At 45.3% G+C, this 18,605-nt stretch overlaps 1 protein-coding gene across 1 annotated transcript in view; it reads right to left on the reverse strand.

Moving 5' to 3' along the window:
* LOC126298302 (uncharacterized) overlaps positions 1-18,605 on the reverse strand; it is an 826,796-nt gene that overhangs the window by 9,338 nt on the left and 798,853 nt on the right. The window contains exons 5-6 of the mRNA XM_049989599.1: positions 15,014-15,152; positions 14,743-14,971 (exon numbers count right to left, since the gene is read on the reverse strand). Of these exons, the coding sequence (XP_049845556.1) occupies positions 14,743-14,971; positions 15,014-15,152 (368 nt within the window). The remainder of the gene's footprint in view (positions 1-14,742; positions 14,972-15,013; positions 15,153-18,605) is intronic.

Below are 18,605 nucleotides of genomic sequence, written 5' to 3' on the forward strand. Positions count from 1 at the left end.
TCAGCGTTATTGTGACACTTTATCTTTATTCTTTTTCCATGTGCGTCTTCTCAGGGGTGCATTCGACCCTAACTTGATTTTTATGGATGACAATGCGTGAGCGCATCGAGCAGCACAGGTGGAGGACCTCTTGGAAGGAGAAGATATTCAGTGAATGGACTGGCCTGCACGTTCCATGTACTAAAACGCCATCGAGCACGTTTGGAAGGCGGTGGGGAGACGTAACGCAGCACAAGAGTATCGTCAGGAGGTCCCGGGAATATATGATGATGTTTATATGTGGTGCACTCAACTGCGCGGTTATCAGCGCCCGTACAAATTCCCAACCTTTGTTCAGTCCAATCTCGCGATTTTCATGACTGACGATGAAATGATGAGGACAACACATACACCCAGTCGTATCGAGGCAGGTGAAAATCCCTGACCCCTCCGGAAATCGAACCCGGTCTGGGGACTACGACCGCTGTTATTTTCTGTATACGTAAATGGTCTGACGAACACGGCGAGCAAAAGTCTGCGGCTGTTTGCTGATGATACTGTGGTGTAAGCGAAGATGTCCTCTTTGATTGTCTGTAGGAGGATACTGGATGAATTAGACAAAATTTCTAGTTTGTGTGTTGAATGGCAGCTAGCTCTAAATGTAGAAAAATGTGAAATAATGCAGATGAGTAGGAGAAAAAGTCCCATATTGCTCGAATACAGCATTATTAGAGTGCTGACTCAGTCACGTCGATTAAATATCTAGGAGTAACGTTAGAACATGAAATGCTAGTTATGATAAAAGGTACTCTCCCCCCACGCCGTCAAGGTGGATTCCGGAGTATGTATGTTTCTGTAGACGTAAGAACCATGTTCCACCTTTTGTAATCTCTAGGGGACCCTTATAAATTGCGGTGACTTTAGTGTAATTATTGTCTTAGAACAAAAGTGTCCTTTCTGTTCACTTCATTGCGTTTTTCTGTCAGGTAACTCCTGTATTGTATTGTGGAATTTCTCTCTGTGAATGGTACAAGTTTTATTGCGCTGTGCTACTTGGAAGTGAAACATCACGCGAAAGTTACTTTCGACCTCAAGTTTCACGCACCAGTGTAGAGCCACTTTCAATTTCTCTACCGTTCAATTCACGAATAGCACGTGGGGAAGAGAACATCAGAATCTTTCAGTCCGAGCTCTGATTTTTCTTATTTTCTTATGCTAGACATGTATCTCTGCGTAAACGGGAGTCAAAAAAATGTTTTGGCATTCGGAGGACAAACATGGTGATTGTGATTTCATCAAAAAGTCTCACCGTAACGAGAAACGGCGGTGTTTCAATCACTGTCACCCCATCTGACGTATCATATCCATGGAGTTCTCTACTTCTTGGTAGTATAAAACGAGCTACTCTTCTTTGAACTTTTTCTATGTACAGCGTCATTCCAGTCTGGTAAGGATCCCATACCGCGCACAAAGACTTCAGAATATAAGCTTATTGTAGACAGACTCCGAAGTAGATTTGTTGCATCTTCTAAGTGTTCTACGAATAAAAAGCCGTCTTTGATTCGCCTTCTCCACAAATTTTTTTGTGTTATGCTTCGAGTTTACGGTGTACATGCTTGTAATCCTTAGGTATTTAGTTGACTCGACGGCCTTTAATTTTATGTGAGTTATTGTGTAACCGACGTAACCGAAATTTAACGATAGTTTCTTAGTACACGTGTGGAGGAACTCACACTTTTTATTGTTGAGGACATATTCGTACCATGCAAAAATCTTGTCTGAATCATTTTGTAATTCGTTTTGATGATGAATTTAATGAAGTTAAACAACACCACTATCAGCAGACAGCTTAAGAGGGCTGTTCATACTGTCTCCTAAATCGTTTAAATGGATTAAGAACAGCAAAGAAGTAACGTTGCAACAGCTCGTGACGCGGCAAATAAGGCGTATGCAACCGTTACGTTTCCAACGGGCCGGTGCACAGCCAGAAAGTCCATGACAGCCTTACGCAGAATGTTTCCAGAGCACCTTGTTTCCCGGTTTGGTCATGTCAACTGGCCACCCTGTTCGTCCGATTTATCGGCGTTTGATTTTTTCCTCTGGAGGTTCCTGAAATCTAAAGTGCATGCTAATAGGCCTGCTACTATTCTGGACTTGAAAAACAACATTCATACCGAAGTGGAGGTCAAGTGACACACTTTGTTAACTAATGGCGCGTGTATGCTCTTGCCGTTGGCACTATTGTCGACAAAGTTGGATACCTGTATGACATCATTCACAAGACGCGACGTATGTAATGAATGGTATGAAGTTATCTTTGGAACAGTGTACACTAATATTGTATAGCTGTAATTATTGATACTTGGATATGTTGTCTGAGCTGGACCACTGTTTTCGTTGCACCTTTCAATTCTTCATTGGTACAAGTATCGGAACATTGTTTTCAGCAAGTGGCAGTGTTCGAAGTGATGATTATTTTGCTGAAAATTTAATAACAGAAACTCCTTTATCAATAAAGATTTAGAAACAATAACAAAAAATTATCGATGTGCTTTTAATGGTATTTCACTAACTTTCAAAAAATGGAGTATATGTTAATATCCGCACAGAAGATTTAGGAAAAAGTGTTTCGAAGGTGTTGTAAATGTGAAGGAAAAATCAACTGGAACAGATAAATTTAAACCTCCCCACGTTATGTTTAGACTGCATTGTTTTGACCGACTTCGGCCTCAGATTTTATAGATTATTATCAGGACAAATTTTAAATATTTTCTGAATATTTTTGTGAACTGCTTCTTTGAGAAATGTGCTTTAACGCGGTAATATCCTTCCTCAGAGCGATCTAATGATTTTAATAATAGTAGGCCTACATCATTCCTTTAAGAGAAATTGTTATTTTATCGTTACCTTAGAATACAAAGAAGTCACAAGTAGTAACTAGACAGGGAAGTTCTTTTTTTGCGTACTGCCAACGGCCCAAAACTTTGTTGTTGGGAGAAAATATTGTTTATTATCTCTCAACGAAGCTCGTCAATATTTAGTTTCAAACATACGTTGCACGAAACATTTACTATAATTTACTGTAACGCTGAAGAAAGAACAGAATATTAACAAAAATGTATAAAGTGAGAAATCAGTATAGTGCATAAGAAAAAATGTGTTTAATTACTTGTTATTTGTTAAGATGCCTGAATGTCAATATTTTCAGAAAGCTGGTGAGCGCGAAAAAATATATATATTTCGAGGAAGTTGTTAATCCAAAGCACTGGAAAACAAATTTCGTTTGTTCATGCCCTTTTATTGGAAATATAGTTTGAATGACTTTGTTCAATACGTTCAGAGTTTTCTGTTGTATTCCAACATAAGTTAACGACGTAATATATGAAACTCTTGCCATAATGAAACTCTTTTACACTAAAAAAGTTTATATATCAACTAAATGATGTGAAATAAGTTGCCGCATCACGTATTGCTGAACAAGTTATCATTATTTGATGCCAGTTTTCCGCACCTTACTAATGTCGTAGACGAATATCTTATGTTTAGCTACGTTCTATCTTTTTAATTTCCTTTTTTAGAATTATCTACGAACGACCTCACTTAAATAAAATAGCTGCTACGTATCTCTTTAATAAGTTTGCACTAATCTGAACTTGCGTTTGACATTTCATTTGTACCGTTAGGGGGCGGTTAGATGCATTACTATTTCAGTCCTTATATGTGAGAGTAATTTGTAAACAAATTTGTGCTTGTTTTACGGGTGATGACTTAAAAATGAAAATTAGGGTGTAACATCCCGTCGAAGATGACGTCATCAGAGACGTAGCACAAATATGGACTGGGGAAAACTGTCGAATTAAAAATGGAAATGCCCTTTTTTTAAAGGGACCATCCGAAATTTGCCTGAAATGATTTTGGGAAACTACAAAAAACGTACGTCTGGATGGCCTGACAGAGGACTGAAACTCGCAAAATCCCAACATTTGCGTAAAGCAATTTTGGAAAATAAACGAAACGTAAATCTTAATGGTCTGACAGGGAACTGAGCCTGGAGTCTCCAAAATGTGAATCGAATGTCTGAATTACTGCGCCACGCCACTTGACAAGTGTAACTGAAAACTATACTGTCAAGCGTTGTGATTGGATGAATCCATAATCGGCAGTCGGCTGATACTCTTCATATTATAACAGAACATTCTGTGATAACTCACCTAATCGTAAGAGGAAGACGTGTGCAGATTTAAAAAAAAAAGTGGTTCAAATGGCTCTGAGCACTATGGGACTTAACATATATGGGTATCAGTCCCCTAGAACTTAGAACTACTTAAACCAAACTAACCTAAGGACATCACACAACACCCAGCCATCACATGTGCAGATTATAGTGCAACGTACCAATCACAGAGAAGTTTACCAAAGACTATATTATACAACAGTGAATCAACACTAAAGAAAGGCATTAAAGAGTTATTTCAAAAACGCTGCAGGAGGCTTTAATGAACAATACCTCACACTCACATCAAAAAAGCATGCAGAGGTTCCTACTTAGCGCCACTGTTTGGAGTGAAGTTACAATTATTTATGAGCCGTGATATATAGGATATTACGTGTATTGTTGCTGAGAGGTGTTGATTAGATTGGGTAAAGATTTCCCGGTACACTGTTTATCGATGCCATACTTCGATATCGAGGAAAAATCGTAAATTTAGCTTCATATACGCCTTCTGCTGTGTATTACTTACACTATCTGAATCCAAAAAAATAGTTCAACGAGGAGGATATATTTTATAACCTTATTATGAAACAGTTATTTAAATTGTGGTGCTCAGGAACAAGTGTAGGAGGAAGGAAAGAATATTGGGTTTACCGTCCTGTCGACGTTGAGGTCATTAGACAAGGAGCACAAGCTCGGATTGTGTCAAGGATGAGGGAGGAAATGGGCCGTGCATTTTCAAAGCAACCATCCCGACATTTGCGTGGAGCGATTTATGGAAATACCGGAAAACCTAAATCTGGATGGCCGGACGTGGGTTTGAACTATCGTCCTCACGAATGCAAGTCCAGTGTGCTAACCACTGCACCACCTCGCTCGGTAACAATTGCACTTATAATGCCGTGTGCTCACCTCTTAGTAGGCCATCCTCTGGCTCTTACCATCTCGTGCGATCAACCAAGTAACTTCCTTCTTCCATTGGCCATCCATTCGCTTGACTTCATGCCCCAAAAACATCCATATCAATAACAGGGTGACAATTATTGAGCTATTTGAAATAAAATCGTCGTAACTTCTGAACGGTTTGCGTTAGGAGTTCAAACTGCATGGTTGGTCGCGGGGCATGGTAGGAATTAGTATGCTCATGTTTGGTTTGGTTTAGGGATGAAGCACACTTTCATTTGGATGGGTTCGGCAATAAGCACAATTGGCACGTTTGGGAGACTGCGAATTCTCATTTCGCGATCGAGAAGTCTTTTCACCCTCAGCGGGTAACAGTGTGGTGTGCAATTTCCAGTCACGGAATAATCGGTGCGATATTCCTTGATGACACGGTGACTACCGAATGATACGTGAAGGTTGTGGAAGATGATTTCATCCCTATTATCCAAAGGGACCCTGATTTCGACATGGCGTGGTTCATGCAAGACGGAACTCGACGCCATCGAAGCAGGAGAGCGTTTGATGTCCTGGAGGAGCACTTTGGGGACAGCTTTCTGGCTCTGGAGTACCCAGAGGCCACTAGCATGTGCCTCGATTGGCCGCCATATTTCCTGAATCTGAACACATGCGACTCCTTTTTGTGGGGCTATATTTAGAGACAAGGTGTACAGCAATAACTCCAAAACCATTGTTGAGCTGAAAACAGCCATTCATGGACAACATCGATGTTAGACACTTCAGTGGGTCACGCACAATTTCGCTATTCGTCTGCTCCACATCATCGTCAATGATAGCAGGAATATCAAACATGTCATAACCTAAATCAGAATATCTGTAGTGACATTTACATGTAGAATAAAGTTTTTGCACGCCGTAGTTTGTAACTTATTTACGTTTTTTTACACATTGTTCAATAATTGTCAGCTTGTATATTACGGTCATAATTATGTCTTCATTTCCAGTCTGTTCCCTGATCGTTTTTTTGGTTTCTGGTCCATCCTGGTAATTACGAACATGCATCTCTGCACTGTTTGCCACACAATCCTCAGCTTTTGAATGATTTGTAGATTAAATGATCATGTGGCCCTGTCATAAGTTAGAACTGGTAGTAGACAAACACATCATAAGATCTGTGTTTAAAACTCGTTTACCTCATTTTATTTATCAAAAGTACTTCTTCTATTTGTTTTTCTCCCCATCAAGTCATTGTATCTAACTAACCTTAATCCTAAAGCTTGCCAACTGTGGTTGTATGCCTAAAATGTTAATTTATATAATTTTCTTTCGTTAGTGTTGATTATACGTTGTTTTACCTTATTACAACAGATTTTCAGGCCTGGTTTATAATATCCTCTTCTAATTTCTTCTATTCTTTATTCAAGTTCATTTGCACTAGAGACAAACGTCGTCAGTAAAACGATGGTGATTAAGGACTGTCCCATTAATACGCGTTCCTTCTTATTTTTTGCAATGTAAAGATTTGAAGATACCTACATAGCTACCGAGAAGAGTGTTAGAGCGATAGAGTTCCCTTTCCTGGCTCTTCGTTCTGTTCTGAATTTCAGCTGTAGGATTGTGTATATGTTCTTCAGTATAATACAAAAATGGCTCTGAGCACTTTAGGACTTAAGATCTGAGGTCATCAGTCCCCTAGAACTTAGAGCTACTTAAACCTAACTAACCTAAGGACATCACACACATCCATGCTCGAGGCAGGATTCGAACCTGCGACCGTAGCGGTAGCCCGGTTCCAGACTTAAGCGCCTAGAACCGCTAGGCCACACCGGCCGGCTTCAATATAACAACATAGGTTGAATGAATGACTAGTATCTCAAGAGCTGTTATAACATATTCTGTTGAAATTGAGCTATATATTTTCTTAGAACATACGAATGTGCAGCCAAGTGGTAAACCATACCTATTACTGCGTTCTAGCATTTTGTTCACATCTTGCAAACGATCCTTTGTTCTGCATTGACTTATAAAACCAGCTTGTTCCTTCGCGCGATTAAAATGCAATGTTTTTTTCTCTGGGATCAGTAGGGCGAAATCATTGCAATGTAGTGACATGAGATCATATAAGTGAAATACGTTCAGAAATAGCGAATTTGCAGGGCGTGAAATATTAAAAATGAGGCATTCGTGGAGGTATGTGCCGTCTATGCAACTAAATGAAGGCAGTTTGTTTGTTGTCATACGCGTTTCGCTTCATTTATTTGGGAAGCATCATCAGTGGCGATTTCCAGCGCTGCTGACCCATATATGTGTTTCTGGTGATGTATTTGCTGGTCTTCATGTTTAGCCAACAACACCTGATTCGGCTAACTGGAGCATGAAGACCAGCAAATACATCACCAGAAACACATATATGTGTTGGCAGTGCTGGAAATCGCCACTGATGATGTTTCCCAAATAAATGAAGCGAAACGCGTATGGCAACAAACAAACTGCCTTCATTTAGTTGCATAGACGGCACATACCTCCACGAATTTCAAGCAACTAAAGGATAAGACGGAAAACAGTTAAAAATGACGATATTTGAGACATGTTGAATGTGATTTATCCTAGTGTGCGACAACGAGCAGATTGACTGTATCTATTTTTTTTAAGTAGTGCGCAATGATTCGCAAATGATGATGGCCGGGAATTTAAGGTGAAAACGAATGAGTCCTCACCTATTAAGGTTATCCCGATGGTAAATCTGATACTTAGGAAATTCGCGCCACAGAGGTTGTAACATATCACTAAAGGCCGTGCTGTGGATTCGAACTGTTCATTATTGACTCCGGTATCTAGTGGATGGGATTTTTATCGAATCTGATCTTTCCTTAATTCTTCTATTGGGTTCTGGTTGGAGGCTACTAGGGTGGCTCAAGGGCTAGTGTCTTTTCGCAGAATAGCAGGTTTTTCCACCTTCTGGAGGATAAAAACTTGGAAAAGCCCTGGCAGGATACAGATCTTCCAGAGAAGAACTGTAAGCGGTAGCAGGAAGTGTCCAATGAAATTGACTGCTTTCTGATCCTGAGGTTGAGTAACTGAAAGGCAATCACGTTAAAACAATTTCGTGGAGAGGTTCTGCGGCTTTCGAAATACACTCCTGGAAATTGAAATAAGAACACCGTGAATTCATTGTCCCAGGAAGGGGAAACTTTATTGACACATTCCTGGGGTCAGATACATCACATGATCACACTGACAGAACCACAGGCACATAGACACAGGCAACAGAACATGCACAATGTCGGCACTAGTACAGTTTATATCCACCTTTCGCAGCAATGCAGGCTGCTATTCTCCCATGGAGACGATTGTAGAGATGCTGGATGTAGTCCTGTGGAACGGCTTGCCATGCCATTTCCACCTGGCGCCTCAGTTGGACCAGCGTTCGTGCTGGACGTGCAGACCGCGTGAGACGACGCTTCATCCAGTCCCAAACATGCTCAATGGGGCACAGATCCGGAGATCTTGCTGGCCAGGGTAGTTGACTTACACCTTCTAGCGCACGTTGGGTGGCACGGGATACATGCGGACGTGCATTGTCCTGTTGGAACAGCAAGTTCCCTTGCCGGTCTAGGAATGGTAGAACGATGGGTTCGATGACGGTTTGGATGTACCGTGCACTATTCAGTGTCCCCTCGACGATCACCAGAGGTGTACGGCCAGTGTAGAAGATCGCTCCCCACACCATGATGCCGGGTGTTGGCCCTTTGTGCCTCGGTCGTATGCAGTCCTGATTGTGGCGCTCACCTGCACGGCGCCAAACACGCATACGACCATCATTGGCACCAAGGCAGAAGCGACTCTCATCGCTGAAGACGACACGTCTCCATTCGTCCCTCCATTCACGCCTGTCGCGACACCACTGGAGGCGGGCTGCACGATGTTGGGGCGTGAGCGGAAGACGGCCTAATGGTGTGCGGGACCGTAGCCCAGCTTCATGGAAACGGTTGCGAATGGTCCTCGCCGATACCCCAGGAGCAACAGTGTCCCTAATTTGCTGGGAAGTGGCGGTGCGGTCTCCTACGGCACTGCGTAGGATCCTATGGTCTTGGCGTGCATCCGTGCGTCGCTGCGGTCCGGTCCCAGGTCGACGGGCACGTGCACCTTCCGCCGACCACTGGCGACAACATCGATGTACTGTGGAGACCTCACGCCACACGTGTCGAGCAATTCGGCGGTACCTCCACCCGGCCTCCCTCATGCCCACTGTACGCCCTCGCTCAAAGTCCGTCAACTGCACATACGGGTCACGTCCACGCTGTCGCGGCATGCTACCCGTGCTAAAGACTGCGATGGAGCTCCGTATGCCACGGCAAACTGGCTGACACTGACGGCGGCGGTGCACAAATGCTGCGCAGCTAGCGCCATTCGACGGCCATCACCGCGGTTCCTGGTGTGTCCGCTGTGCCGTGCGTGTGATCATTGCTTGTACAGCCCTCTCGCAGTGTCCGGAACAAGTATGGTGGGTCTGACACACCGGTGTCAATGTGTTCTTTTTTCCATTTCCAGGAGTGTAGGTAGTAGGGCGGCAGCGCTCATGGAGTGTAGTAATCTCATTCTGTGTGCTGTGTAGGCGGAGCTGGTGTTTCGGTACTCGGGAGGTCCTCGAGGTCTAGGGAGGCAGTCGTGAGCCCTGGGGATGGAGGTGCTGTTTCAAGATCGTCTGAGTGGATCAAATCGGGAGGGAGTGATCGTCAGTGATAAAGAAGGTCGTGAAAAGCTTTGAAGGAGTTCTCAATCCGTTCCTGTACTAGGTTATTTGCCGGTTCTCTAGGGGAGAGTTTCGGTTTAGTTGGTGGACACACACTCCTTAGAGAGAGGCCGCATAGCTGAGTGTGAATCGATTTGGTGGCTCCAAGAGCTGTTTAATAATCGAGGTGTACTGGGAGAGGTTTAACTGTAACCAATGAATTACCTTTGTTTCGTGAAATGTGGTGTGGTGTTGTGTTTTATATGATTTTTACCTGTCTCTGAATTATAATCCTCTTTTGGCACTGGGGAGATTGTCATCGGAAGCTGCTAGGAGCCGGAGCCTGCTGGAAACAGTGTGTGAGCGGCTAGCGGAGTAGATTTTCTTGTCCAGTCGTCGGAACTCGACTCTCAGAAAGTGGTAAGAGTGCTAAGGCAAATTACGTACTGATTTTGGACCACTGACGAGTTTAAACCTGTCTCGCGGGTCAGCGTATAGCTGGAGACCATTGTGTGGACTTATTTGTAAGTGTAGTAGTGCAGAGGACAAATCAAGGTTCGCCAATAAAAGTTTCCGATTTAATCTGCAGAGCAATACGTCGCATAATTTGACTCGTGCGCCACACGTTGTTAAGAGTTGGACTTGGCCGCGTACTTCGAATGAAGTTCCGAGGGACGGACAGTAGAAAAGTTGCACTGTGTCATACGCACTGCCGTCAGTCGTTGGCGAATGTTACAGTTAAGGGTGTAGGAGAGGATATCCACATATATTGACTACTTGAATTATTTAATAGATCAACATGTTTCGAGGTGTAAACCTCTTTAAGCTGAAGTGGCAATACAAAGATGTTTAACAAAAGTAAACTTATATTTAGTGTTGTCCTGCGTGATCTTGGCAGTTTTGTCTGCCATCTTGTTTCTGCTGCACAGCAGAATTGATTTTCATATCGTGTATTAGTATCTTTCGCAAGTTTATGAACATTGATCAATAAGATTCAGTGAGCCATAGCTGTGGAGGTAACTGAATACACAACAAGAAGACGGCCACTTTAAGTAAACAAATGTGACCACAGCACATGCTAAGACTGTACAGAATAGCTTTAATATCTACACTACGCAACACAATTAAAGGATCACTTTTTCTGAATCCCGTAACTGTGTCCCATTCAGACGCATGTTTGAATTTTGGCTCAAGGTGCCTACAACCTTCCTGTATAATGGTGAAGCTGCATGGCATAATGCTATGTCGCACTCGGGCTCGATGAAACTTCAAACAGCGCTCTGTGGACACATGCCAAAGAAAGGCCAGAGCTCAGCAGTACATATGACGTGTAAAGAGTGTTAATGATGTTACATTGGCGCCGAATTTCACAAAAATTCTGGACGTATCACAAGATAGGAAGGTCGTCTCATTCCCTGTTACTCACATTTCACCCCTCCTTTTGACGCCTCTGCGATGAAGGACGGAATCGCGACGCCCAGCGTTGAAAGCATGCATTCTTTTTTTATGAATGGCCGAGGAAAACATTTCGGGCACACCGCCGCTCAGAACCGAAACGAAGAGGCCTCAGGGGGTGACATAAAGGGCGTCAATGAAATCAAGCAGTGCGGGGCAGCCGCAAGGTCTTAGGCACCCTGCCACGGTTCGAGTCCTCTCTCGGACATGGGTGTGTGTGTGTGTTGTCCTTAGCATAAGTTAGGTGAAGTTAGATTAAGTGGTGTGTAGGCCTAGCGACCGATGACCCAGCAGTTTGGTCCCTCGGGAACTTACCACAAATTTCCAAATTTCCAATGAAATCACCCCCTTCCTTGAGATGTTGATTCCGCACATATCGCTGTCTAAAACGACAGTTTGCTGTGTGAGTAACAACAGGAAGATGTTCTTGACAATCTTTGACACTGATAATAGCATCGGACGTTTCAAACTTTCTCTATGGATATTGAGGTGCTGCATCCCCAATGAATGTGATTGCACCACTTTGGAGTGTATAGCGAGTACAATTGTTGTTATGGTGTACAGATTGTAGCCACTAGGAAGCATTCAGGACCATTCAGAACCATTCTACGAAATCTGAACGTGATCCACAGCAGAAAGGGTCTTTACCATTTTTGAGTGGCCCTGTTTCACGCGCCTCCTGTGGCACGTTCATGGACAGGTGCAACATTGACGCATGCGCAAATAAAACGGCAAGGGATCCCTCTAAGGCCACACAGTTCAGCAACATCCTCTGTGACACCCGCCTAAATTTATTGAGTACTTTAAAAATGTACCTTTACAGAGAAAGGGTGCAAAGTATTCTGAGCTACTAACAAATACTGCCGCGCAGAGTGGCCTCACGGTTTGAGGCGCCATGTCACAGATGGTGAGGCCCCGCCCGCCGTAGGTTCGAGTCCTCCCTTGGGCTTGGGTGTGTGTGTTGTTCCTAGCATAAGTTAGTTGAAGTATTGTGTAAGTCTAGGAACCGTTGACCTCAGCAGTTTGGTGTTTGGTCCCTCAAGAATTCACACACTTTTTTTTTTTTTTTTTTTGCTAGCAAACAGGCAACCATTTGACACCCCTTCAAAGCCAGTTGCCTGCCTGCAGGCGCCTATGAGTATTTCGCTCGTTCTTAATGAGAAGCTACATCTTTAAAATTCTCAATAAATGTGGACATGTGTTATGGAGGGTTTTGCTGAACTGGGGAAGGGCATAGGTGCACAGAAAAACCATAAGGACCATTTGCTGCTTTGGATCAAGTTTAAATTACGTCGAATGGTTTGGACAAACCTTAGTGGTTCCATCATCCTACACACCAGAGCAAAAAATTGCGGCCGCACTGTGTTCCAAAGAGGTGAGATCACGTGCAGCCCCATGATGTCCTTCGTGAAGAGCGAAGCGATCAGGAGGTGTCAGGAGTGCCGAAGATTGTCAAGAACGTCATCCTTTTGCTCATCGCACTGCTAACTGTCGTTTTAGACCTCGAAACATGTGGGAATCAACGTCACAAGGAAAGGGGTAATTTCACTGACGCCCTTTATGATACACGCTGAGGCCTCTTCATTTAGATTTTGAGCCGCAGTGTGTCTGAAATGTTTTCTTCGGCTATTCATAAAAGAACCTAGTCGTTTCAAAGCTGGGTGTCACGATTCTGACCTCTGTCGCAGAGGCGTCAAAAGGAGGGGTCAAATGTGGGTAACAGGGGATGTGACGTTCTTCCTATCGTGTGACACACTCAGAATTGTGGTAAAATTTGGTGCCCATATGACATCATTAACACACTGTAGACGTCACACGACCTTCTGAGATATGACCTTTTCTCTGCATGTGTCCACATCTCATTCTTTAAAGCGTCGTCGAGTCCGACGTTGAAATCGCAGGGCATCGCGTGTTTGCATCATTACAGAGTACAGTTGTAGCCACCTTTGACTTAAGTTTTAACCTTATGAGTCTGAATCAGAGACAATTACGGGGTTTCGAAAACTTGAACCTTTAATTTTGTTGCATAGTGTATGTGGACCTTTGTTAAACGTTCTTCTATTGCAATTGTAGCCTGATATGAAGTTTACACCTCGAAACATGTAGCTTTTGTGACTGGTAGCGGTCGGTGAAAAACTTTAGATGTTTTTGAAACAGTTACGGTCGATTTACAGTACCCACCAGGTTAGCCGAGAGCGCTAATGCGCTGCTCCCTGCACTCGGGTAGGCGCACCGGCCCCGGATCGAATCCGCCCGGCGGAATACCGATGTTGGTCGGTGTGCCGGCCAGCCTGGATGTGGTTTTTAGGCGGTTTTCCACATCCCCCTAGGTGAATACCGGGCTGGTCCCCACGTTCTTCCTCAGTTACACGACTCGCAGGCATTTGAACACGTTCGCACAATTTCATGAGTTCCACTAGACCAGGACAGGCCAGAAATTCTGCACGCGTGCGGTGCTCTTGCACATGTGCAACTTCCAGGTCACAGAGTGCACGCCGCAACCGTCAGCGTCCATGTAGTGAATGTTTCTACGCGCAGATGGCAAGATAGTCGGCAGGGAAGGTGATGGCGACTGTCTTTTGGGACACAAAAGGTGTGATTTTTTTGGATTTCATGGAAATAGGCACTACAATAAACTCTCAAAGGTATTGCCAAACTCTGCACAACCTTAGAAGAGCAATACAAAACAAGCGCAGGGGAAAGTTGGGCTCAAAGATCTTGCTGATTCACGACAACGCCCGGGCCCACACGGCAAATGCCACTCGTGAAGTTCTCAAATCTTTTAAGTGGGAGTTGTTTCCTCATCCGCTGTACAGTCCCGACCTGGCACCGAGCGACTTCCACTTATTCCCAGCAATGAAGAAGAGGTTGGCTATGCAGCGTTTTGTTGACGACGCACAGCTTCGAGGAGAGGTAACCACGTGGTTGAAGGCGCAGGCGGCCGAATTTCACGACGAAGGAATTTCCAAGCTCGTCCATCGCTACGATAAGTGCCTTAATTTAAAAGGCAACTATGTAGAAAAGTAGTATTTAAGTGTGGCTTTCATCTGTATATAATAAAAAAATTCCGATACTTTATTTATTTTTAATTCCAAAACGTAATGTACTTTGCGGATAGCCCTCGTACCACAGGGGAGTGGAGCCGCCGCCATTCATTTAGGACACATGTCTAATAACAGATGTCGGTGTCGCACATGTGCAGCACTTCCGCACGTCTGCACACAGTGCAGCGTTTGGCTGGCCGTGCACTAGACGCAGACAGCAGGGGTACACTAACTCCGTCCCGGTGGGTACGGGGTGGCGGCAGGAAGGGCATCCGGCCACCACCTTGCCAAATCCGTTCCTAATAATGCCGACACTGCGTCAGCGCCGGACACGGTACCAGTGAAAGAAGAAAGAAGGAGGTCGATTTACAGTGAATACGGCATTAAATTGAAGAGTGTAGAAGCTGTCGGGTAGCTACCTCTGAGCTTCTTGACCCTGGCGACGCTGGAGCGGCGGTACTTGTCCTCGATCATGGTGACGTAGCTGCACGGCTGGCCGTACAGGAGCGTGTCGATGTCCTCCTCGGCCGTGGCGAGGCGGCAGGCGGCCGGCGACGCGCTGGGCGACGGCGAGTGCGTGCGCGACTGCGGGCACGACGAGAGCGCGCCGCGCCGCGGGCTGCGCGACACGTCCGCCGCCGACGAAGACGCGGACGCCGACGCCGCGCCGCCAGCGGACGGCCCCGCCGCCCCCGCGCCGCCCGCGCCGCCGCCGCCGCCGCCGCCTCCGCTGCCCTGGCGCTCGTACCGCTGCATCGCGCTCAGGATCGACTGCCGCAGGTACATGAGGTGGTCCAGGTCCCGCCCCGCGTACTGCGGGTGCGAGTGCCTGCAAAAGTCACACCCACTTGTCACAAACATTACACCCTCCGATGTGACGCACTATACGCTGTTCAGAATTACTCTACTGGACATTAAAACTGCTACACCAAGAAGAAATGCAGATGATAAACGGGTATTCATTGGACAAATATATCACACTAGAACTGACATGTGATTACATTTTCACACAATTTGGGTGCATAGATCCTCAGAAGTCAGAACAACCGCCTCTGGCCGTAATAACGGCCTTGATACGCCTGGGCATTGAGTCAAACAGAGTTTGGATGGTGTGTACAGGTACAGCTGCCCACGCAGCTCCAACATGATACCATAGTTCATCAAGATTAGTGACTGGCGTATTGTGACAAGCCAGTTGCTCGGCCACCATTGACCAGACGTTTTCAATTGGTGAGAGATGTGGAGAATGTGCTGGCTAGGGCAGTAGTCGAATATTTCCTGTATCCATAAACGTTTGTACAGAACCTAAAACATGCGGTCGCGCATTATCCTGCTGTAATGTAGGGTTTCGCAGGGATCGAATGAAGGGTAGAGCCGCAGGTCGTAACACATCTGAAATGTAGCGTCCACTTTTTTCTTCTTCAAGACAATTCTCAGCCACATTCTGCAGGGGCAACGAAGATGCTCCTGCATCGTTTCATTTGGAAATATTTGATTACCCACAATACAGCCCGTAATTGTCTCCCTCTGAGTTTTGTCTCTGCTCACATGAGCCGCTGGCTATGAAGACAACATTTTGGCACAGATAACGAGCTGTAGGTCAGCGTAGAGAATTGGCGGAAAGTACTGGCGGCTGCCTTCTATAACGAGCGCATTGGAAAGCTGGTACAATGCTACGACAAACTTCTAAGTCGCATCGGCGACTATGGAGATAAGTAGCTGGAAGTTACAGCTAACTGTTGCAAATAAAACAGTTTTAATTTTCACTGTGGTTTCCATTTCGGGACCTATCGTTCATTACTTTCCGAATAGCCCTCGCAGATCTCTCAATTTGCTGCACCTACGTCTGGCCACTTAAAGTGTTTGTAATCGAAATCAACACTACGCAAGCCACCTTCCGATGTGTGGTGGAGTGTACTTTGTGTATCAGTGTCACTTTCCACTTTTCCAGTTTCAGTGACGTATGGTAAGCCTCCATGTGCGCTCGAATCTCTAATTTCGCAGGGTTCGCAGGGATCGAATGAAGGGTAGAGCCACGGGTCGTAACACATCTGAAATGTAACGTCCACTGTTCAAAGTGCCGTCAATGCGAACAAGAGGTGACCGAGACGTGTAACCAATGGCACCCCATACCATCACGCTGCGTGATACGCCAGTATGGCGATGACGAATACATGCTTCCAATGTGCGTTCACCACGACGTCGCCAAACACGGATGCGACCATCATGATGCTGTAAACAGAACCTGGATTCATCGGAAAAAAAGACGTTTTGCCATTCGTGCACCCGTGTTCGTCGTTGAGTACACCATCGCAGGCGCTCCTGTCTGTGATGCAGTGTCAAGGGTAACCGCAGCCATGGTCTCCGACTTGATAGTCCATGCTGCTGCAAACGTCGTCTAACTATTCGTGCAGATGGTTGTTCTCTTTCAAACGTCCCCATCTGTTGACTCACGGATCGAGACGTGGCTGCACGATCCGTTACAGCCACGCGGATAAGATGCCTGTCATCTCGACTGCTAGTGATACGAGGCCGTTGGGATCTAGCACGACGTTCCGTATTACCCTTCTGATCCCACAGATTCCATATCCTGCTAACAGTCATTGGATCTCGACCAACGTGAGCAGCAATGTTGCGATACCATAAACCGCAATCGCGATAGGCTACAATCCGACTTTTATCAAAGTCGGGAAAGTGATGGTACGCATTTTTCCTCCTTACACGAGGCATCACAACAACGTTTCACCAGGCAACGCCGGTGAACTGCTGTCGGTTGAAAACCTTCCTGATGTCAACACGTTATAGGTGTCGCCACCGGCGCCAACCTTGTGTGAATGCTCTGAAAAGTTAATGATTTGCATATCACAGCATCTTCTTCCTGTCAGTTAAATTTCGCGTCTGTAGTACGTAACCTTCGTGGTGTAGAAATTTTAATTGCCAGTAGTGTACTTTAAAATTGACTGAATACGCTCGTGTTCTTACATTTCATTCTCCGTAAGTAGCAAACTATTCGGTGTACAAAGATAGTACTAGTATCAGCCATATTTACTGTACAAATTACTATCATCATATATGATTTATACAGTACAGGCATGCCCCTATGTCTGAAGGGCACTGTATCGACAAGAAACTGATACATTGTCAACGATGTATCCGTAGCTCGACGGGCTAAAATGACGATATAATATTGATATGATCCGAGCCTTTCACGGGGTGTACGCTGCTTACAAGGTTCTCGAATATACTGCCGGATCCAGTCTTCGATATTTCGGCGAATCACAGTTCCACCATCATCAGGTGGAGCTGATGGAATCCTTCGACGATTGGATCGGGCAGTACACCCGCCAGAGCCTTGGAAGCATCTCCTAACACACTGGAGCCATAGTGGCATCGTCAAATGCAGAACACAAACTCAACAGTGTGCTTTGAACAGTAGTGCTGCTGACAAGATGACTCTTGTATACAGTATTATTTATATACACTACTGGTCATTAAAACTGCTACACCACGAAGATCACAAGGCTGGCGCCGGTGGCGACACCTACAACGTCCTGACGTGAGAAAAGTTTCCAACCGATTTCTCAAACACAAACAGCAGTTGATCGGTGTTGCCTGGTGAAACGTTGTTGTGATGGCTCGTGTAAGGAGGAGAAATGCGTACCATCACGTTTCCGACTTTGATAAAGGTCGGATTGTAGCCTATCGCGATTGCGGTTTATCGTATCGCAACATTGCTGCTCACGTTGGTCGAGATCCAATGACTGTTAGCAGGATATGGAATCTGTGGGATCAGAAGGGTAATACGGAACGCCGTGCTAGATCCCAACGGCCTCGTATCACTAGCAGTCGAGATGACAGGCATCCTATCTGCGTGGCTGTAATGGATCGTGCAGCCACGTCTCGATCCCTGAGTCAACAGATGGGGACGTTTGCAAGACAGCAAACATCTGCACGAACAGTTCGACGACGTTTGCAGCAGCACGGACTATCATCTCGGAGACCGTGGCTGCGGTTACCCTTGACGCTGCATCACAGACAGGAGCCCCTGTGATGGTGTACTCGACGACGAACCTGGATGCACGAATGGCAAAACGTCTTTTTTTCGGATGAATCCAGGTTCTGTTTAGAGCATCATGATGGTCGCATCCGTGATTGGCAACATCGCGGTGAACGCACATTGAAAGCGTGTATTCGTCATCGCCATACTGGCGTATCACCCGGTGTGATGGTATGCGGTGCCATTGGTTACGCATTTCGGTCACCTCTTGTTCGCATTGACGGC

This window comes from Schistocerca gregaria, chromosome X (genome assembly GCF_023897955.1).
Source record: "Schistocerca gregaria isolate iqSchGreg1 chromosome X, iqSchGreg1.2, whole genome shotgun sequence".
NCBI classification, from domain to species: Eukaryota; Metazoa; Arthropoda; class Insecta; order Orthoptera; family Acrididae; genus Schistocerca; species Schistocerca gregaria.